Consider the following 24,044-nt stretch of genomic DNA (forward strand, 5'->3'; position numbering starts at 1 on the left):
CTATGGTACTCCCATAACTGTTACTAATATGGTATCTCCTATAATTTCCATCTTGATGGGTATTAAATGCGAAGGAGCAATTGAATTTGTAGGTTTAATTCTGCTATAGATCAAGCTTTTTCAATGGGGATTGTATGGGAACTGCTGAATCATGGCCTCAACCTTTGATTGATCACCAGAGGCGAGCAAGGAGTCAGCCCTGGGAGCACAGGTGAAGGCAATCCACCCGTCTGCTGGAAGGTCAAATTGTTGCAATTTCAGTTGATGGGTTTAAAATTATATAGTTTGTTTGTTTGTTTGTTTGGGGTTTTTTTAGACCTGGCTGCACCTCTCCTAGACCCATTTAAGAGCTGACTACCAGGGGAAAGATCTTTTTCTGGTGATCCCTCCTTTGGAGTTTCGTAGTGACCCAGGACAAGGCTAAGCATTCTATCTGTTCTTGGATTGCAAGACCTTTGACGTCCTTATCTCTAAATTGTAGAGATATGGCTTCAGAGGGTGGACTATTTGGTGGATAAGGAGTTTGTCAGAAGGTCGCAGCTGGAGTTGTGGCAAATGACTCCAGGTCCAGATGGAGGCCAGTGATGAGTGGTGTCCCCCAGGGGTCCATCTTAAGACTGGCACTTTTTAACATCGCTATCACTGACACAGATGATGGGATCAAGTTCACTCTCAGCAAGTTTGCAGATGACACCAAGCTGAGTGGTTCAGGTGGTAGGACAGAAGGAAGGGATGACATCCAAAGGGACCTTGATAAACGTGAAATGTGGGCTTTGTGTAAACCTAATGAGGTTCAACAAATCCAAGTACAGTGTGTTGCACTTGGGTTAGGGCAATTCCATATATGTATTCAAACTGGGAGAGCACTTTGAGAACACTTGGCCCTCCCAAGAAGGACTTCGTGGTCCTGCTAGATAAAAACTTAACATGAATCAGCAGTGTGCTTGTACAGTCCAGAAGGACAATGGTATCCCAGGCTGCATTAAAAGAGAGGAGTGTGGCCAGCAGAGAGAAAGAGGTGATTGTCTCTCTACTCTGCTCTTGTAAAGATCCATCTGGAGTACTGAATCCTTGTCTGGGTCCCACAACACAGAAAAGCTTTTGGAGATGGTCCAAAGGAAGACCATGAGGATAATCAAGGTGCTGGAGTACCTCTCCTACAAAGACATGATAAAGGAACTTGTCATATTCAGTCTGGAGAAGGCTTCAGGAAGACCTCATTGAGGCCTTTGAATATTTAAAGAGAGATTATGAACAGGAGGGAAATCGACTTTTTACATGGGTAGACAGTGGTAGAACAGGGTGGAATGGCTTTAAACTAAAGGAGGGAGATTTAGATTAGCTGTCAGGGGAAGTTTCATCACTGAGATGGTTGCCTCAGAAAAGCTGTAGAGTATGCGGAGGTGTTAAAGGCCAACAGGATAAGGCCCTGCGCAACCTGATCTAGTGGTTAGCAACTCTGCCCATGGCAGAGAGGTTGACCTTTGAGCTCCCTTCCAACCCAAGCTACAATTCTACTTTTATTGGTGATAATACTAACTTCAACATAACTAGCTTGCTATGATTTCCTTTCCCATATATCTGTGATGTCAAATACTCTAAATATGACAACACCTACATTAAATTTTTTTTCAGTTGCACGGAATTATTTTGTCACTTTTTTTTATGTCACTGACCCTTCATTAATGCAGTATTTGCACGTAGGCTAGATCTTCCAAATGAGAAAAAACCAAGCTTACCCCCCAAAAAGATAGAGAAACTCAAAGTTAATTAGATGTTATGCACATGTAGAAGCCTTGCTGATGCATATGTAATAAATATTTCAGTTCATATGAAATAAAATAAGAATATAGCCCTTTTAGGTACAGTTGTGGTCACACCACAGTGACATCTGTGCTATTTTTTCCATTTGTTTCTGGGCTCTGCCAGTGAAACCCTGGGAATTTCCCCAAGCTACATGTCATGTTTTGACAAGAAGAATGCTAATCTTGCTAATCTGCCATGCTAAATACTAATTTTGGTATGGTAATTTACCATACTATGTGTTGGTAAAAGTACTTCTGTATCTTCTTTATTTTTATTCTTTATTATTACATATGAGATTCATGTTTGATACATTTAAAAATATTTCTATAATAAAAATTACATCCACAGAGGTAAACAAGAGGAAGATTCTGCATTCAAAACCCCAAATCGTGTTGGAGTGCAGTAAAGTAACTGTCATTGTTTTGTGATCTTTGGTTTTTGGTATTCCACATCATAACATCATGTAGTACACTGGGAGTTTAACTGTTAATGCTCAAGTTCTGGGTACCTGTCTGGAAGAGAAGAAGAACTATGTTCCTCAGGGGGCTTTGTGATCAGAGAGGAGATACAACTCCTGGCAAGGTCACCTGATTTCCTCTTCTTTGTTGGCTCTTCTTTGTCTCCCTGCTGCTCAAGGACTGTACATCTCACCTCAGCGTTATGGTGAGGCCCATCCACCTTTCGGACATTCTCTCTCTCATTATCTTTGATTTATTAGCTTCAGTTCTAATTATATTGTATTACGGTGTGTTATCTTGCATTCCAATACTGCATTTAGCAAACTAGTTTGTTTCTCCTCAGTTGCTGCTGTTTTTAATTATTTTGGGGTCCCCTGTTTCCCTTTTCTGGAGGTGCAGACTTTGTGAAATCCCTCTGCCCCGCTACTCACAGAACTGGGCCCAACCAGCCCATAAACCATTGACAGTAACTATCATGTTAACAGTTTTTTTTTCCTCTGATCTCATTTATTTTATAGAAAAAAAAACATGGAAAAAAAACGGAGTTAAAACACTTTCCAAAGTGTTTTCAGTGTTTTTGAATAATGAACTGAACTTTCATTTATTAAATACAAAATAGCAATAAATTACAATTGCACAATTTCTTACAGAGTTTTTATTAAGATCAAAATTACTTGTTCAGACTAGATTTATATAAATAGATCACAGTACATTTTTACTTGTGTTTAGAAGATTGTAGTACATATTACAAAATTAAGAAATTTTTTGTCCCTCAAACCATCACTGCGAAAAGAAATCATGCATTATTTTTACTAAACAAAAACAAAAAACAAAAAAAAAAAAAAAAAACAAAAAAAAAACCCACCTAGTTGAGAGAGCCTCAGTACAGGAATGGCTCTGCTCTTGAAAATTAGACATGAAACAGAGATACCAAGCCTATTTATTGAACAGGAAATAATAAAGTACAGTACAATGTTCGTGTTATTAAAAATGAAAGTACACAAAAACAACACAGCTCTCTTCACACACCTTTGCAAGGGGCATTAAAAATGACAGCTGGCCAGCATGCAACTGAGTAGAACAGTCCAGTTTTACAATGTCTAAGTGAGCAATGGAAAGACTAACTAAAAATCCAGACAAAACAAACAACCCAGATGCTTACAAGTTCTCATGTCACCTTCCCTTCCGTACCCTGTGTGCTGTGCTCAGTCAGCAGCTGAGTATGTCCTGGTGATACCTCTCCTGAATGGTGTCTCTTTCTGCCACCTGGACTAGTGCATTTCATGGCCCTTCAAGGAGGCAGAGGTCCTTTGGGGACTCTGGAGGACTTCAGCCAGAGTTCCTTGCACAACTCACTGTATTAGATGGTGACTCTAAAAGCAGCTCAGCTGAGTGTGCTGTGCTCTTGCAGAGTAATTCACACCTTGCATAGCTTGATTCATGAATCATAAGGCTGTCACTTTGGAACAGAATTGTGGTTGCAATCAAGGCTTTCCAGTACTTACAGCAAGTATCAAAGTGAAGTTGTTACAGAGTCTGTCCTGCTCCTATTTTCCTCAGCATGGAAGCTTATGTTAAATTCTACAATGTGGTGGATAACTTTCTCTATATGCTTTTTTTTTTTCTTTTGGAACAAGAAAGCCATTGTTTTCTCAATTGATACTGAGTTGTAAATATTTTTAAATGCATTGTTCTAACGGCAAGAAAACATTTTATTGATAACACTTCATGCTGACTTACCTACTGTGTGATTCCTTTGTTGTTTTTTTTTTAAATTCTTTCTGTTCAAATAAACCCAAAATGCATTAACAGTAATTCAATATTATAGATTTCTAAGTGGGTCAAAAAGATTCTTCAAGTAAATTTCCAGTCCTTTCTCCCTTTCCCTTTATCATTTGTTCCTTTTAGACTAGAAGAGAATAAAGAGAACTTTTAAGAGTTTTATTATTACTATTACTTTTTAATAGCAAAGTCCCCTTAATGCTCTAACATTGCCAGGTGACAAAATTGTCAATTTACCTTTAGGTGCCAAGTGTTGATATAGCTTTGTATAATGGTTGGAGTTTAAAAAGTGAAAAAACATATCAACTACTCCTCAAACCAAACATAGGTTCAACTAAGATAATCTTTCTTCTCGTTCTTTTCTGCTGCCCTTTGCTGTTGTACTAGTTCTGCTACTGGCAGCTGCATTGCCCGCCTATATAATAAGTTTGCTGTCTTATGTATCAGCTGGTACAGAATGCTGAGGTGTACTGACTGGCAGGAATAGTATGAGAGGTGGATCTTTTTTCTATGCTTGCTTTTTTTTTTTTGTCTTCTAGTCCCTGCTTCTGCAGGTTGTAATTCATGTATGGTTGGTGTATTGCCAGGATTATTTACGGGGGAAAATGATACTCAAAATCCTCAAGTGCTTTTAATACCTTGTGACTTCAGCGAAAATAAAGGAATTTCAACATTCAGCTGCAGAAGGGTTGTGCTTGTGAGTGTTTTAGCCCTGGAATTTCACACGACAGCCCATTATAGCCTGCTTAGTATCAAAACCTTGGAAAGCTCTCACTTTTTTTCATAAAAAATCTATCTGAAATTGTGGCTTCTTATGAAAAACTAAGAGTTTAATAGAATATTGTTAATGAATAAAGTGGGATTAAAATCTTGCTGAGATGCATTTCTAGGGGATTTCCCTTTTTGCTTCAGTAACACTTGTGATACAGCATAATTGTGTCTTCACAGGAAATAAAACAAATGAAGGTTGGAGGTTTGGAGTTATTCTTATGAGCTGTTCTACTAATTCACCACTGGGAATTATAGTTCAGCAAAGAGAGTGACCAGTACTGGGATCACAGTACTGCGTTTCCAACTGGTGTTCTAGCAGTAGATGCTCTGTTATGTCCAGTATTGCTATTGCCTGGCTCACCAGAACTGTAACATGGGTCTACTGAAGGTCTAGGGAGTAGTATAGATTAAGTTGAGTCAAAAGGTGAAGAGGGAGAAGCACAGAAAACAACTACTGTTCCACTTATGCACTGCTATGGAAAGGCAGATATTTTTATAAAGCACGAAATAATGCCATAGCCTGTGTAACAGCTTGTAAGTCATGAGTCAGAGAGCAAGAATTAGGAAAATTAAAAAAATGAAAAATAAGATTTTTCTTTTCTTTGTAAAAGAAATATTTCAAACTGTTTTCAAAATCATTCTCTTGATGCCAGCCCCTTGAGCATTAAATGAACTGAGTATGATAATAAAATAAAAAACATTAGCAATTACAATGACACTACTTTTCTGCTGACGCCCTTTTGAGTCACTTGAGGCAAATCTGAGAAAGATTTCTGCTCTGTTCCATGGAGACAAAATGAACTAGCTGCAGAGGTCTCTTCATTCTTACAGAAGCTACTGTTCATAACATTGCCCTGGTAATAGCCATTGCAGCGGGACAGCATGCAGCTGCCTGCTTTGCCCACGTGGGATTGCATCTATGCTGATTTATCCAGGAAATCAAAGATCTCCACTTACAAGGAAAAGGTCCTCCTCCTTTGTTCGTGCTTATCTCCCCATGTTGGCTCCTGGGAGATGTGCCTGAGTAAAGAGTGCAGAATTTTGCCTGAAGTGAAGATCATACACGAACAGGTATGAGCACTGTATTACATCACTGGTCTGCTGACATAAGGCTTCACTTGAGCATGTACTGAAATACATTTGCTAGGGCTACTTTGTATTTTTTTGTTCTGGATGTGACCTGTTACCAATCTGAAATTTTGCTCAGGCGGGCTTTAACAGTTGTTGAGTTTGCCAGGAGTGTCCTTGTATGTGATAGCTAAATTCTTCATAGCATAGCATGACATTTTATTTTTATTTTTTTATAACAACTGTACTTTTAAGACTTCTGCTTTATAGCCACACTACACATTTAGAACAGATCCAAGATCTTCTGCAACCATTAGGCTGTGTTTTTACCTGTTAACAATTCTGGTTTTCTGGAAGATCCTCAAATAACAAGTTATACAACTTTTTTTTTAATAAAAGTTGCAAATATTTTCTCGATTTTTTTACAGTCACACATGTGTCAGCTCAATTAGAAACTGAAAATGGTGAGCATTTAACACATACAAGATGCAAAACAATGTTCATGTGCATAAACTTACCTGAACAGTATATACAAAGACAAGGGCTACCTACCTGTGTTTAGCAGGCTACTAGATTGTATAATACACACATAATTTGCATTTGCCCTTTTAAGGTAAAGATATTGATGTAAAATCTTGATTCAAAGTCTCTCTATGAAAAAATTAAGGAAGAGTTAACCCTATGCATGGATAAATAATGAGCAAAATTTATCCGAGGGACTGTTGTTCCAGGACCTAGAGTTCATTATGTGAAGGAATTCAGTGCTTTGCTTTGATTTTTATTTTTATTTTTAAAATGGTCAGAATTCATTAGCATTTACAATGTACAATCATTTAAGGTAGCCCTGTCAATGTTAGTTCTACTACAAATAATAGTCTTCACAGACATTATATAGGTTTGGAGTGGCATTTTAAAATGGTGTGTGTGTGTGCTTGTGTGTATGATGAAAGAAAGCCACCTGTGAGATTCTTCCAGCCCTTCACAGTGTTATGGACACAGTGAAAAGCAGTGACTGGAAAATCATCTAATAACACCGAGGGCTCCCAGTCTCCATACTACACAGATCCTTATCTTCTTTCTAAAAGAACACGCTGTCATTGCAAAACACTGTATGTATCTTGTCACCCAACAGAACTTTTTACAGCTTTGAAGGATTTGAAGCATATCTGCAAAGGAGTGAATTAGTCTTGTTTTCATGTCAGGTGAAAGGAGACATGGAGATGAAAGATACAACTCACCATCAAAAAAGTCTGATGACAGTCATTCTTGGGAAAAAATGACTTACATAGCTTTACATTTACAATACTGCACTTCTTTTTTCCTTTGCAAATACAATAATCATATTTAAAGCTGGCTCCAGTATCTGTTGTTTTCATTGCTGTCATGTTGCTTGTAAAACCTGGGTTATTCTAATGAGCAAAACATTTGACTTGAATTTGGGTAATGCTTATGACCATACAAAAAATCTATCAGTAGCAATAGTGTCAGCTGGAGAACTAATGCTACAAGTGGATAATATTGCACTACTCAAAACCAATAGCTCTTCACACAGTTGAAGACTGAGGGTTCTATTCAGCAGTATTCAGGGTCCTATGGTTGTGGCCACAGAGGTTCCAGAACTCTCGCTGAGCCTAATCCTGATTCAGGAACCAAAATGATATGCTGTGTATATATTTCTCTGCACAGCCTGGATGCGCTGGATACCCTCCCCCACTTGATTCCTGGGAAGGGAAAAAAAAATTAGTCTCTCTTTAGCTCCGTGGCATGAAAAGCAATTCACAGCAATGAAATCTAAAGAAGTTAGCAAGGCATGTATGAAAAGAACAGGTTGCCTGCAAAAAAGGGAAGAGCTGTCAAAACCTGATTGTGGGCTCTGGCTGCAATAAAACTTATCAAAGAGGGAAGACAAGTTTGATTTAAGGATGTAGCCAACTTCTGCTAAGGGACACTTTTCATTTTGTAGGACATAATAACTGTTATAGTGCTCCTCATGTGTTCCCTTGGTCCGTTCCTATCAGGGTTTGGTTACAGCTGAGAGCTCAGTGATGTTTTTCTAAACTCAACTCCCAAATGCCCAGGCGGGAATTTCAATTGTGGCACTTTTGCCAGGAGCTAACTTTTGAATGAGGGCACAAAAAGCTGGGCTCCAGACTTAGCTTGATCTTCCTTCACAGCCATGCTTGTCTGTTGGTATCCCCGTTCTCTCACAGTGCTTCCCTGCTGCAACGGGCTGGGAGTGATCGAAGGTCTCCCTGTTGAAAATGTGCTTCTGTTGTCCCCAGGAACCAGAAAATGTAATTGATCATGGAGACAGACAAGGCTGGAGTATTTCTGCCATTTTGTAACATCTTCCTGTTGTGTGACATTTAACTTATGGAAAAACCTAATGCTGGTGCTTGCAACCAAGTCAAGTCTTTAGTTGCATTCTGGTCACTAGTCTACACTGCAGAAAGTGTCTGTCAGCTGCCTGCCTCTACATATCAGGTGCTTATGGCATTGCACATGGCTTAATATGTTATTTTTTCTTTTCTTTCAGCAGACAATTGTGACTGTCCATAAATATAGTAGCTTCTCCTGACTGGGATTATTGCCCGACTTCAACCAGTGAGAGTAACCATAAAAATAAACCATGGGAACTCTTAGGAAGCAATTTAGTTAGAACACTGAAGTTTTGTGTCTCATGAATCAAGATTAGCATTTCCTGTATTGGGAAGGGAGAGGATTAAACAGAGGGATTAAAAGGACATCTTTACCCCACTGGACTCTGTGGAATAGCCCCTGAGGATATGGCTAAGAAAGAGTTCAACAGGAATGCCAAATTTCTGCTGAATAGGTTAAAAGGGTGAGGAAGCCTCTTCGGCAGCCATCCAAGCGCAGAAGACCTGCATAACATTTCTGCTGAATAGGGCCCTGAAGACAAAAAACAAAACAAAACAAAACAAAACAAAACAAAAACCATAGGAACCTTGAAATTTTTTTCCTAATTGCGTGGCTTCTTATTAATGCCTCAAATCTCCAGAGAAACTTACACCTTTTTTTTTTTCTTTTTTTTCCCCCTTTTCAGGATAGATAGACATTCCTTGAGATTTGCTAGATGACATAGTCTTACAATAGAAGTAATAGAAGTAATCAGATTAGGTTTTTATACAGTAAAACAATAGGTATTGGTAAACCTTAGGAAGCCCACTTCTTTATATCAATTATCATTGAAAGTTACCCTATCCTATGTCTGAAAAACAAAACAAAAACAACCAAGAAAAAAAAACCCAAACAAATAAAATAAAATCTGAAACCTTTATCCACTGTACAATGTATGTGGCTTTTGTGTATTTATCAAATACATTAATTACTTTCTGTTCCCATGAAATTGAAAGGAGCAGACTTAATTTGCATGTTATCAGTATTGGTGTTTCTGAGCTCTTTTCTAGGCTTTAGGGTATACTTGTGGATCTTGTTTTTTTTTTGTAAAATTTCATCCTATTTCTAATGCCATATACTAAGATTTTAACAGTTATAGTAATGGGAAAGCAAGGAAAAATTCTTACCTCTGCAAGAGGATGCCAGTGGGCAATGGGTTTCCGAGGATATGAGAGCATTTCATTCCAATGGTCACGACCTAGACTTTCTGCATCGTTGCCTACTTGACATACTCCAATGACCTCATTGTGACCTACACTGTGAAAATGTTCCATAATATGCTTTTCATAAAATATTACCTTTAGAATTGTACCATTTGCATATTTCATTGAGGCAGTAATCATGATTTTTTAGATATATATATATAGCATAATGTAATAAAGTGTAAATTACAAGGGTTTGCTCTTTGAATTTTCCACAAATCAAAATAATTTAGTATATTATCCATGGTAGCAAACACTGCGTTTCTAGATGCATTTATTTTATTTTTGTATGAGAAATGTAAATTGTTGTTTGTTTTCTGTAACTAGTTACAAGTAAACTGAGCCAAATTTTATAAACTGAGGCATGTGTCTGAGGGGTTAGTGCAGTTGCTCATAAACAGAAAATCAGTGTGTGAACTGATTGTATGTTCAGTTATTTCTGTTCTGGTAAACACATGCAGCTTAGTTATGTTTGTTATGGATGCAAATCTGCATTTTAAAATTTAGAATTTAGAAATTCTCCCTGACAATGAGACATTTTAGTCTTCCACCTAACTCAGCATGAGAAAATATTTAATTTCCCTTCCATTGCGAGAAAAAGGATAACTTCATTCCTGGATGCAAAACTACTATACCAGATTTTGAGATAATGTTATTTTACAGCTACAGGTATCTCACCGGTCGTAATCCATCACAGCTATCGACAAGTTAATTTGGTCAATGTTTTCTGGAGGGACGTCAAAGACTATGGCTTCATTGTAAACGGGATTAAGGGTGTTCCTCTTGGTGGAAGTTTTTCTTTTCTTTAGTCGCCTTCCTTCACACATTAAAGAAACCTTCACGTAGGGATCTGTGTGAATCATAAGAACAACGCTGGTTTTCTTTTGTTGTTTTTTATGAAAAGATAGATGGAAAGTAAAGGCAGTATTCTTGTGTGCAGTTTGCAGTCACTTGCGTCTGGAATTTGAGCTTCTTTATTACCATGGAATGACTGGGAGACAATGGACATTGGAAAGCTTTACCTGTTGGAAATCCTATAATGAACAATTCAGCTTCAATAAGTTTTTCTTTGGGTACTGACTTCTGAAAGAGTATTAAATTATCCACTGAACTTTGACTGTTTTATACATCAGCCTGTGTATCAGTGTATTTACAACAACGTAATTACTTTTACAAATTTATAGGTTAGACAGAAGATGACAGCATTGTACACAGTATTGATGTATGGTTAAATATAATTCCAAGTGTAAGAAATTGCAGTTTATGTTTCTGAAGAGAATTATAATTATGGATGCAGTGAAAAAGGAGAGGAGAGGAGAGGAGAGGAGAGGAGAGGAGAGGAGAGGAGAGTCATTGTAGATCCTTTTTGGGAGTTCTAGTATGAAAAATGAATCTATGAGCTCTTATTTAATTTAGTTTTTCTTGTTTTCATTAGCCAATTTTGAAACTGTTGTTGAAAGGAGTTTGGGATGACTGTTTTGTCCATATGCCAGCAGCAGCAGAATTGGTTTGGTGTCTCTTGGAGACTGTCATGGGTCAGCTTGCCTCTGTGCCACAACAAATAATCTGTTGTATGATCCAGTCTCTAATATGAAATCAATTTCGCCACCTCATCCTGTTTTGAATCATGCTTGCTTTAGAAGTAATAGTGTTGTTCTCTTATAGAGAGGAGATTGTTTTAAACTGTTAGTTAAACCAGAATGAACATTATTTATTTCTCAGAAATTCCTAAGGAGACTTAAGAGCTTGCAGTGTAAAAACGCTTCTTTTCAAATAACATTCTGGTAATTGACAATACTGGAGTTCTGTGGCTTGGGAGGGAAATGGGACACTAATCCACACTGAGCATTAAATAAATTCTTACCTGATGCTCCTGTGATATCCATTGCCTTTAAATTTCTTGCTTTTATTATTGTAATAGTTAGTCTACCAGCTGTTGGAAGGTAGCAGAGTGAAAACATCAGGTCACCAAGATCCACATTATCCTGTTCCAAGGAAACAGAAAAAATATGAAGCAATAATAACAGTTTTCCCTAGACATAATCTGTAGGACATAAAGGTAAATTATACCTTTGAGAATCTACATTTCTGTAAGCAGAAGCTGAATTTTCATTCTCAAATGCAGCTGGAAAAACAGAAACCCATATGCACACAAGATTCTAGTCACTACATTTGTTGCTAGACCTTCAAAGCTGTGAAGTGTAAATGTAGCTACAGTTTTCTTTACTCGTACTTGGAGCTGAGACACATTGATGTGATGAGGTGTACCATGAGGTACTGGAACATCTTTGCTCTATGTTTCGTAGTGATTTGCATGTAATGTTGACAAGCTGCAGCAGATCTCTGTGCCTTCTCTTCTGCAGAATCACAGAATCACAGAACAGCCTGGGTTGGAAGGGACCTCAAGGATCATGAATCTCCAACCCCCTGCCACATACAGGGCCACCAACCTCAACATTCAATACTAGACCAGGCTGCCCAGGGCCCCATCCAACCTGGCCTTCAACACCTCCAGGGACGGGGCATCCACTAATCCCTAAATCTTCCCTCCTTCAACGTAAAACCATTTCCCCTTGTCTGCCCTTATCAACCCTTTCAAAGAGTTGATTCCCCTCCTGTTTGTGGGCTCCCTTTAGGCACTGAAAGGCTGCAATGAGGTCACCCTACAGCCTTCTTTTCTCCAGGCTGAACAAGCCCAGCTCCCTCAGCCTGTCCTCATAGGGGAGGTGCTCCAGTCCCCTCATCATCTTTGTGGCTCTCCTCTGGACCCTCTCCAACAGCTCCCAGTCTTTCCTGCACTGGGGGCTCCAGACCTGGACGCAGTACTGCAGATGGGGCCTCACAAGAGCAGAGTAGAGGGGGACAATCACCTCCCTGTCCCTGCTGGCCACCCCTCTTCTGATGGAGCCCAGGATACCATTTGCCTTCCAAGCCCCAAGAGCACACTGCTGGCTCATGTTAAGCTTTTCATCCATCAGGACCCCCAGGTCCTTCTCTGCAGGGCTGCTCTCAAGCACCGCTCCTTCCAGTCTGTATGGATGCCTGGGATTCCTGCGGCCCAAGTGCAAAACTCTGCACTTTGCCGTGTTGAACCTCATCAGGTTCCCCCAGGCCCACCTTTCCAGCCTCTCGAGGTCCCTCTGAATGGCATCCCTTCCTTCCACCGTGCCAACCGCACCACTCAGCTTGGTGTCGTCAGAGGAAATTGCTTGGGCAGGACAAAGTTTTCTGCAAATCTCAATTTTTTGTGAACTCAATTGTTTATTATTTATTAGGCCAAACTCTTATGAAAAAATACAGTGGATAAAGGATTGTATCAAAGGATTTCTGAGATTTTATATGCAATTTTTTCACTGAGAAGTGAACTGGTACCTTCACAGACCTACTGCCTGCAATCCAATATTTCACTTTTCCGTAAGAAGTTTTCCTTCAAATATACGTTCTAGATTGTATAGGGAAGAGCAATAAAGCTCTTGTGGAACATGTCTATCTTGCCTACATAGCTGTGTGGAACAGCTTTTCTCCTTTCTCAGGGCAGCTGCTCCTGTGTCATTGTGAGCATGTCTTCTGAACTGCACTCAGTATGGGGAAAGCAGCACCTACAGCACAGCTTCTGATTTACATGCCAGCCTCCCTAGAGCTTCTTGGAGAGGGGAAGGTAATGGCCCATGTGTGATTTGTACAGTTTGCCTCAGGTTTTTTACATCCATTAGGGAGTCTGTCATTTGGTATGTGGAAAACAGTTCCAGAATATCAAGTGTCAGGGAGAGATGACAACATAACATCAGCAGTCATTCCTTGGCACAAAATAACAGTAAACCAGGTTCTGAAGACAACTGCTTGTTATGATTAAGTGGCATGAGAGTGAATGAATTACTGTAACCATCCAACGTAATTTTATCAATATTTTGAAACGCTGCCTTTTGTTTCAAAATCACTAGTGACATGCTTTGCTTCTACTGGCAAATGCCCAAAGGATGGTTAGAAATAGTTTCCTGAATGGCAACTTACCTGAGAATAAAATAGCAAAGGTTTATTCACCTCTCTTTTTGAAGTAGTTGTACTTCAGAATGCCTGGTATTTGTTGGACTTAATCAGATACTGAGTCTAGAGGCAAGCACTTGGGAATAGGGAGGCCTGGGCTGCACTCCTTGCTATAATAAATAAATCTCAACAGGAAATAAAAAAGCTTCAGAAAAAGTTAATGAGAAAGGACATCACAGCGAGAAGCTTCTTGTCTAAACTAGAAGACATGGGGTATGAATGGAGTTCTCCCACATATATACCCCATTGAGTAATTTGTTAGTGGGAAGAGGATGACAGATTGCTTCCGACAAGTGTTTTCTGAGAACAAGTGGAAGAAGCATCCCACTGAGCACAGCACGTTGTGAAAAGACAGTTGCTGTAATTCTTAATTTTTTTTTAAATCAATTTCACCTCAGATGAACTTTCTGGTCCACTGAAAATATTTGCTTTCTGAATTGATTTTCCTGTAAAACTCAGTCTTGTAGTGAAGTTTGATAGAATGTAGCTGGATGGAAAAAATGATGTTTTTAAATGTATCTGCATAGATTTTGCACCCTTATCCTGGCACTCTTAAACACTCCTCCCTTTCTTGAATTTGACTGGAGCTTGACACAGGAAATGACTGTCAGAAGTGGGATTACTCTTCTACCTTGACTGCTTCACTTATTTCATGAGGCTACTGCTATGCTCTCCCCTATTTAACTAGATATCAGATACTCAGTGTTTTCTGAATAAGGACTGAGCACAGCATTTTGTTTTGAGAAAAGATCAATGCATCTGTAGATAAGAGTCTTTATCAGCTGTGTTTGTGCCAACTCCTATGTCACACATACATGTGCACTTAACCCCCCACCCAACGCACCCCAAATGAAGGATGGTAGAGGGCATAACCGGTAAGTGAAAATACTTTGAAAGAACTCCTAACAAATGTTTGTCTCTGAGCTGCTGCACAGACCAGTGCCCAGAGCCTATGCGCACACAATTCTGAGTTAGTAGGGAGATATGCAAGACAAAGAATGGTGGTCACTATCAGAGAAGAAGGTACATCAGAAGGGATTTCAGAAAATATGTGCATTCAGTCAGAAATAGCTCCTTTCCTTCTGCTGTTATTGGAGAGAGCTGCTGTCAAAGAAGGAAAATGCTGATAATAAGGACATTTTGTCAGTAATAACTAGTTTTTAACCCTGGCTGAACTTTCTCAACTGTCATCCCTTTCATTCTAAAGACCAGTGTTTTGTGGTGGCTGTAAAGCTGATAAAGGCCATGACAGTATCAGGATAGCTGATGTGACTCATCCTGTTTAGTGTCTTGCTGTATCGTGCTTGGAAGCAGACCTGCTGCAGCACTGTTTTGCTGACTTGCTTTGTGGCAAGTATCAAAGTGCTGTTTGAAAAGATGACGTTCGGTCCTACAAGCTAAAGTGATATCAGAAATCTGGGAGAAGTTCCTCTTGACTGACACCTCTGCTTAACAGTAGGAAAATTTTAGAGGGGGTAGTTTTTCTTCCCATTGTGAGAAAGAAAAAAATCCATAATTTAAGTGTAGTTCCTCAGCTCCAAGGTGCTAAGATTCCTAGCTGTGGAATACTATCTTCAACTGCTAAGTATGCAACTCGAGGGAACAGAATTTCAGAAGCCGCAGAAATTAATTCTGAGCAATGAGGGGAATTTGTCACTGGCAGATTTTGAGAATGGCTATTTTCCAGTATTCGGCCACAGCTCTTAGAAGAAGATAGCACTGTGAAATCATTCCATTTTTCTTCATCATAAAACCAACCCTATAAGGCACCTTGTTGTTTTAACTGTGTGTTGGAATATTTAGATATTGTCAAACATGGCAGGGTCATTCTTTACGCAGCTCCAGTGCTCCACTTGGTAACCAGCTAAAAAATTTGTATTATTAAAATCATTTTCAGTGGCTTTTCCTGAAAGATTTATTGCCCCTGCCTTTCAAAGACAACTCTTCAAGTATTTCCCCCTGTAAATTTAACATATCATGTCTTTTAAAATGCTGAATTCTAGTGCTCACATTAATAGCTTGTGTGACTATTATCAGAAGCTATTTACAGTTTTAAAAATGGTTTTCAGCAAATAGCCCGAAGGATAAGTCACTGCTTAGTAATGTGTCAGCAGCTCCATGATGGTGCTTAGGTTGTGCGTAAGTCAGCCTGACAAACAGGAGGATGTGTAATCTTAAAGGGAACTTGGTAATGGACCCCTTTAGGGCTTCACGTCTGATTCCTTTGAGGCAGCAATAGGAAACTCAGGCTGTATCACACCTTCTCAGTGGAACCTGATAGTTACCTGTTAGGGAGTTTCTGACAAATGGGAATTACGTTTGGCATCAGACTGCTCTTGTGGACTGATTCCTTTTCTTAAATACGTTGGGTGCAGAGAACAGGTGTGTAAAATCATTCTAAACAAGCGGCAAGAGATGGAAGGTAAAGAACAAATCATAGGTCATAAGTTCTCCCTTTGTCTCCAGTCTTGGTGAAAACATGCTATTGCTGAGTTATACAATCATAACTTTCATGCCCATGTCTCCAGAAAACTATTTGATTTCTGTAGCAAACAAGCTGTAGCGGGCTTGCTATCACACAGTGCCTGTGTCACTCTAAACTATATGCCTCAGTTATGAAGGTTCCTCAGTTCCTCATGTCTGTCTGTCTGTCTATCTATCTATCTATCTACCTACCTATCTATCTATCTACCTATCTATCTATCTATCTGTTCTATTTCCGGTACATTACAAAAATAAAGTGATGCTAATGATGGGTAGTGAGGTGCTCAGATATAGTTTTATCCATCTGATCAGCTTCACCATTAAGAGGAGCACTCAGAGGGAGCAATACCCTTGATGACATCTTTTAAAGGTGCTACTTGCTGAAACAGGTTTTCAAAACACTCACAATTTTAGAGGTTTTACAGATTTTTTTGCTCTGTCAGAAAACTGTGATGTCACAAACTACTTCCATTAGCAGTTTTGCATGTCACTGGAAACGAGGAATGAAATGGACATGTTGTTAAATGAGATTCTATCATTTGTGGACTAATTACCAGTATTACATTTCTTTTTCTTAGTTTCTTTTCTTAGTTTTTTTTTTTCTACTCCTAGTGAAGGAATATCAGTCCAAATTTAATTAAAAAAAAAAAAAATCCAGTTATTTCATAATCTTCACTGGAATTACTGAAATTATTCTTCTGTACTGCAAGATAATTTTTATTGTATATTATTCTTCATTAATATCTTTTAAGAATGAATTATCTGCTGGATAAGTAGCACAGCGAGCTGTAGGCAATTCAGGAAGCTCCTGGAAGCATTGAGGATAACTACTTGAGTCAAGTAATAGATGGTCCCACCAGGGGAGATGCAATACTGGACCTGTTGCTCACAGTGCAAATGAACTCATCGGTGACACCAGGATTGGGAGCTCCCTGGTCTGTATTGACCATGCCATGGTGAAAGTCAAAGAGTTTTGCTTAGCATCTTGGCAACTTCTAATCTTTGGATTGGTGTCATTGGGTTTTCTTCCATTTCACAAAGAAAACAAGATAAAGTTATGCTGTAAGCAATCCTATGTCATCACATCACAGCCAGACAAAGATTTTTCTTTTTCCTCTCCTGAATCCATCATCCTTGTGTCATGATTGTTTTTCTTTAGGACTGTATAAGGAGAATCCTTCAGACATGACTTTGTCTTATGTTAGTCAGTCAGAATATCTTAGAATGTGGGTAACAGGAGTCAAAGGGTATGAATGAAAAAGACATTTGAAGCATAATACCAAATGTGGCAACCTACAAACACTGACAGTGTGCCATATACTGAAGTGAAATATTCTGGAAGAAATGGAGAAGTAAATCTGTCCACAGCACCTCACGTAAACTCACGTCTTACAGGCTACGACAAATCCAGTATCTGAGGAGACCATATGCATAACTTGGTCTTGCCACAATATCCTTAGTAAGTCAAGGACAGAGGCCTTTTTCTGCAGGTGTTATACTTCTCTTTCTGAAGACTCTACATCTCCACTATCATAATTTATATGCTGTAAATAGAATGGCAGGGATTAACTGAAATTGCCTTTCCGATCGGTTAGCTGCGTGTTGTCTTCAGTTATCTGAAAGTATTTGCAGAATGTTCTTACTGAGTCACTGAAGACTATTGCTAAATTATTCTCTATTAAGATCCTTACTTTAAAAAGCTTCCATTTGATAAGCTTCAGACTCACAATTATTTTTAAACTCATATCCTATAGCTTTTACTGGCTTTGAATTCTTTACGTAAATTTTATATTTAGTAAACCAAAAACTAAATTACTTTGCTGAATATAGGCTCAGGAGTGACTTTAATGAATTATCCTATAGCTATTGAGATAATGTCTTAATTTATTCCAAAGTAAATTGATAAACGGCCTGAACTGAGCTGATTAAAATTAGTAGATGTGGCTGGAAGAGCTGGAATAGCTGTCCTCTTCATGTGTGTGTTGCTGTGTCAGAAATTGATGTCAGAAGTTAAAAAAAGTAATTTTTAGCTTCCTTGTTGGTTATAGCTTTCTACAAAATACAAAGTACTCTATGAATTCAGCAATACAAAAAGTCTGCCTTCCCTTTCTCTGCCTTTTCTCTTCCAGAAATTATGTGCATCTTGTATCATTTTGACAGGGAAGGGAATGTGTCTGTTTGGTAGGGAAGGATATGGGAACACTTCAGAACTAGAGAAGATTGTTTTATCTTTCTGATCTAATAGTTAAAAATGAAAATGTCATAGCCTGTAAGATGTGAGTTTACAGGTGAGGTGCTGTGGGCACATTCACTTCTCCATTTCTTCCAGTATATTCCATTTCAGTACATGCCACACTATCAGTGTTTATGGGTTGCCACATTTGGTATTATGCTTCAAAAATCTTTTGAAATTGAAGCTCCTTGAAACTGAGTTTGATTATTTCATGCTGCTGAAGTATTTTAGCATAGATTCAACTCAAACTTTTCTCTCTGAAGAGAAAGCAGCAATGCCTTAGAAATGTTGATGAGCTTTGGAACAGCCATGAAATACAAATTGTTCTATACTGGAATAGTTGTTTGGAGAGCAACTATCTTCTTGAAAGGAAAGCTAGAGGGAACTTCAGACGGGAGATGGTAGAGTTTTGATGTTAAGCTGCTATGCTTCAAACCCAGAGGGCAACTCAGCACAGTGCATCTGCTCTCTCACTCCCCAGGTGGGATGGAGAGAGAACTGGGAAGATAAAAGTGCGAGAACTCACGGGCTGAGATAGACAGTTTGACAGGTAAAGCAAAAGTCACACATCCAAACAAAGTGAAAGAAGGAATTCATCACTGCTTCTCATAGACATGCAGGTGTTCAGCCACATCCCGGAAACCAGGGCGCTCCATGCATTTGACAAATGTCATTGTTCCAAAAGACATCCCCTTTCTCCCTCATTCCCTCAGCTTTTATTGTTGGTAATGACATCATATGGTACGGGACATCCCTTGTGCCATTTTGGGTCATCTGTCCTGGTTCTGTCCCCAGCTCCTTTGTTTGTGTGCCAGCACACTGCTGGCAAGGCAGTGTGAGAAGCTGACAGGTCCTTGACTTAGTCTAAGCACTGCTCAGCAATGACACTGGTGTGTTATCACCATTATTCTCATAAAAAGTCTATAGAAGAGCATTATATGAACCGCTATAAAACAAAAATAAAAACAAAACAAAACAAACAAACAAAAAAGCCAACAAAAAGCACAACTTAACTCTATCCCAGCCAAAACCATGATGCTGGTAAAGACTGTAAAAAAAATGGACAGGTAGCTTGGGCAGACAGAGAGGAGATGCCTTACAGAGGGTGGTTTCACAAAACAGTCTAACAGCACAATATGAAAGAATGGATGGTACTTTATCAGTGTGAGAACCAAAGCTTTTAATAAACATCTGTCATTATATGCCATGTCAAAACCCATCATTTTTCAACAGACTTTGGATTTGACCTCAATTGTAGGTGGAGTACTGAGACTGAAAAAAAAAACATAGTAAGCAGAGGTTACTGTCATTGTAGTGTAGTATAGTTATTACATTATGCAAGCTAATCAGGGAGGGCCAGCCTTCCTGTTACATAAACTCTAGATGAAAATCACGCAAGTGGAAAGAGATGAGAAAATAAACCCCCATGGTTTCAAGGCTAAATCCTGGCCATTTGTAAGGAAGAGGAGAAGGCTAAATTACATGTTAGAAGTTCACTATCTCTAGGCAGGCATGAACTTGAAGAAAATGAAGCAGAAAATCCATCCTCACACATAAAATTATTTCTGCCGTGAGTTATTTGACAGTTACCTCTTGCTTCCATTCTGACATAAGTTGAAAGCAGTGTTTAATTTTCTCAATATCCTACTAATAATGAAGATCTCAAATGCATTCAAGAAAAATTGGAAGGGAGGAAATGGGTTTTAAAAATAAATTAACTAAGCAAAATATTTTAATCCAAAATGTCTTGCCTGTTAATATTGGTTTTTAGTGTGTTAAAATTAAAATGACAATTTAAACTAAATTTCTATGCAAATTAATGTAATAGCCTTTCATTCTACCTTGAGTTACAGAGGCTGTGTGTGAACTTACAGCTCCACTAAAACATCAAAAAATGCTCTAAGTTTATTCAATTATCTGTTCACTTACAAGGACTGAAAGCAAGCAGTATGGCAAGGATGTGCGGGCACTTGCTCAGTAGACCATTTTCTCCCCAGCAACAGCATAGGAAGGCCTGCTGTCCCTGCAGTACTGTAATCCCCCACTGCTCCTGGTGCCTCAGCCCCCAGGGAGCCACCAACCTGCCTGTGCCCTGCTGCAGTCTTAATTAAGTCTTGCAGAGCAGCCGTTCCGTAGGAAAAAGCTAATATAGACATGCTGTTAAAACGAGATGAAATTAAAGCTATGGGCCCTAACTAACAGCTCCTCACTCTTCCTTAGTGCTGAATGTCATTCTCAGTACTGGCACCTTTGTGCTGCCTAAAGCAGACGTCTTCTGTCATGAATTCTAATCTGACCATCCTGAGGAGGAGACAAACTATGTGGGTAGTGTTGAAAAAAGGAGAGTCACAGTATCAGGGAAAAATCCATGTCCTTTTTAGTCTGTATAAGCACCTATAGTGTTTTGAGGATGTATCCATTATGCTTACATTGGGTGCTCTCTACTGACTTTCTTTCTGCTCAGTCTTAGCACAGATTGTATTCAAAGTTGGTAATAAAGACAGTTCATTTTTATAAATCTGAATCTATTTTTACAAGTCATTTAGTTTTTGAACAAACTGAAATGAAAAAGAGAACGGTCCAAAAATGTGATGTACTTGAAAACTAGAAAGAGAATATCAACTTTTATGTTGCAGTAGCACATCATTCCTGCCATTCCACAGTTTGACTCTGAGGTGCTTACATTTTTTAATCAGATGTCTTTTGTTGGGTGTAGGCATCTGCTGAGTGAATCCATCAGTAGGAAGATCCATTCAGTAGGGAAGATATGTGGGTCTGCTATATATTCTGTCTATATGCCCTGGAAAGCCAGGAGAGGCTCATTTTGCTCAGGGCTCTTGTGTAATGAATCCAAGAGCCAGAGCAGCATGTGTTCATTATTAATTGTAGACAGACAGTGAAGAAGCTCTTTGCCCCCAGATTTTGCCTTGTGGAGCATAGTGCCATTTCACAGGCTACTACAATAGCTATTACTTAACAGTGCATGGCCATTGATCTAAATTCATCTAATCATTTTAAAATTATTGTGATATCTAGAAATAAAATCCAAATTCAATAAAACCTCTGGTATATACTTTCTATTTCTCTCTCTGATCTTTTCTGTTTTCTCATCCCCTTAAAAAGCAATAAGAGAAGTAATAACTCGGCTAATAAGGTATACATAAGGCAGAATTTTCAGAGCTTTTATAGATGAAAGGTATTTATTCATTCCAGTAAGTAACTCTCATGGCTTTCCTTATTGTTTTAAAATCAAGCATTGAAGTTCCTCCACAGGTTTTGTTGTTTTAAGGCAATTCTTTTCTATTGTGCTGTGTCAAGTGTTACACTCCATACCCAAATCTGCTCTGTTTTAAAACAAAGTTTGTCCAGAACTTCCTGATATTTAAATCCTGTTACTTCTGAAATTTACTTGATCACTATTAAATGTTGGCTGGTGATCTGTCATCTGTATGCACCAGTCCCAGAAAATGCTGCAGAAGAATTGTGATAAAGGATTCTTAAGGCCTAAAAATGTGTCTGAGAACATTTCACATAACCTGCCATTAGACTGAAAGCACAACTAAACGTAACATGCATTTAACTAGTAACACTCCTCTGTGAAATTACCCACTGTTAACAATAGTAAAGCAATTTTCACAGAAGTTTCATTTACTTCAAGTGATTTCTTTAAATGGGTAATGTAGAAAAGAAAATCACTACAAATTTCAAAGTGAAGAAGCCAAGGTAAAGAGACTATTTCACTAATAGCAATTTTCTGTTAATGGATTGGGCGGAAAGTTGTGTGGTCACACTGCTTTGGTTGTCCTAGCATTGGTATTCATCGTAACTGCACACGAGATAGGAGATGACTGCAGTCATGGATGCAAAGGTTAATCCTACAAAACACATTTATTAAACCTGTCAAAATAACTAAATATATAAATCTTCACTACTGCAAGTTGTCTCATTTGATGCTTTAGAGCCCTTCTGATTATGAAATACAAAAAGGAATTAAAATAATGGAGTAGGGAAGAAAAAGAGTGACAACAAAATTAACGATAATAAGAAACTATTATTTCAGAAGTACGGAAAACAGGACGGCTTTCATCCTTTATTTATCAAACTGTGCCACAGGAAAAAAAGTCCCATTTGAATCAGAAGAGTATTTGAGGTTTTAGTTCTTTTTTCAGAGTGAGGGAGAACCATGGCAGAGAAGGCAAGCTGTTCTTCCTCCCAGAGATGCTGTTGACAGTTTTACAACAGACTGCTATGTAAAATTTGCCAACCACAAGATATGCCAATATGCTGTTGGTATAAAACCCCCTCAGAGCAAACCTCCCTGACTGACCCGAACTGATGCCGTGATAATGCCTGAACTGATGTGATGATAAACAACGAGGGGTTGCTTTAACCGCTCCTCTTAGGAAATGCCAGAGATGTTACTGTTCCTCAGTCTTTGTTGCTGCCCAAAAGGTCATACAAATTCAGTGACCTTCTTTTCTTCTGAGGTGGTTCTGCTCTATTGCCGTTCTGACACTAAGCTTCCCAGATGTGAAGAAGGAGAATTTACGCTGTTGCTGTGTACCATTCACCTGCCTTGCAAATAAGTAGAATATTTTAGCCTTGGAGCTCGTAAGCAGCTTACCAGTCTAGCACTGTAGCTTCTTAGAAGCTGTACAGAAAAAGAGCTGTACAGTAGAACTTAGGACTGTCAAGGAAGCTAAAGGAAGGGGAAGGATAAAACACAGATCTATTTTAGAAAATGCAGACTCTGAATTCAAATGTATTCATTTAGGCATTGAGAGGCCAAAAGCACGAACAGGTGATTGTGTAGTGTGATAGCAGTTCTTTTTATGAAGTACTTATTCTCTAGATGTGCTCATGCCTCATTATATTTAGACAACATACACTGCTAGCAATTCTAGGACTTTAAGTGAGCGTGTTTTCTCTCTTAAAGAATGCGTGAAAGGTAGTGTAAGATACAAGATAAAAAGAGTACTAAAGATATATAAGAGCACTAAATATATATAGACGTGCTTTAATGCTAAAAGCTCATTAAAGTGAGTCAATAGAACTTCCTTTTACTTGCATGCTCCACATTTAAAATGTACAGAGAAAAAAAAAGGGATATTTTCTCTGATTTGTTTTACTCTATTCGTATGTCCATTTGTCTGACATGGGTTAGGTTGAGGTGCCCAGACTTTTACATAGCTCTGTTTATAACAAGAAGACCCAGTGTTATTTTTGCATACTCCTATATAGGAAGGAAGAATTGGTTGCATTTTTGGTATCTGAGTGACTTGGTCTCTTGCTCAAATTTTCTCTTTAGTTGCTTATAATTTAAATAATCGCAGAATCACAAAACAGTTGAGGTCAGAAGAGACCTCTGAAGGTCATCTAACCCAACCCCCCTGCTCAAGAGGAAACACCCACAACAGATTGCTTAGGACTATGAATCATCTCCATATTCAAAATATAGCGTGAGGGGTGTTGCTGACCAACTGTTCAGTTGGGAAATTAAACAATCTGATAGTTTAGAAATGATGAAATTGCCTTGTCCTAAATGATGAGTTCACTTTAGAACTCTTTGTTACTTTGATCAATGATGTTTGACTATATATTTGGACACCTTAAAAGGGCCTGCCTTCAATGATCTGAAAGTGTGATTTTGAAAGAACTTAGTGTATTTATCTCTGTGCATCACTGCTTGTAACTTCTGGAGTAAGACTGAATGGAAGGATTGTCCATGGTGTGTGCGCATATGTCTGTGTGTGCTTCTTTAGCACTGTAGTTTCCTGA

General features: G+C 38.7%; 1 protein-coding gene across 6 annotated transcripts in view; it reads right to left on the reverse strand.

Annotated features, from left to right (window-relative positions):
- Positions 1-2,904: 2,904 nt before the first annotated feature.
- The window catches only part of SYT9 (synaptotagmin 9), a 69,077-nt gene continuing 47,937 nt past the window's right edge, over positions 2,905-24,044 (reverse strand). The window contains exons 4-8 of one of the 6 annotated variants that reach the window (XM_042881922.1): positions 11,370-11,490; positions 10,184-10,355; positions 9,431-9,560; positions 8,639-8,795; positions 7,529-7,606 (exon numbers count right to left, since the gene is read on the reverse strand). In XM_042881922.1, the coding sequence (XP_042737856.1) occupies positions 8,688-8,795; positions 9,431-9,560; positions 10,184-10,355; positions 11,370-11,490 (531 nt within the window). In that variant the 3' untranslated portion in view covers positions 7,529-7,606; positions 8,639-8,687. Of the gene's footprint in view, positions 8,796-9,158; positions 9,561-10,183; positions 10,356-11,369; positions 11,491-24,044 lie in introns of those variants that run through there. The other 5 variants (XM_042881923.1, XM_042881924.1, XM_042881921.1 and 2 more) reach the window with 5 other exon arrangements.

This window comes from Lagopus leucura, unplaced genomic scaffold, assembly GCF_019238085.1.
Source record: "Lagopus leucura isolate 7727_CA_CO unplaced genomic scaffold, USGS_WTPT01 Super-Scaffold_100033, whole genome shotgun sequence".
In the NCBI taxonomy this organism is placed as follows: Eukaryota; Metazoa; Chordata; class Aves; order Galliformes; family Phasianidae; genus Lagopus; species Lagopus leucura.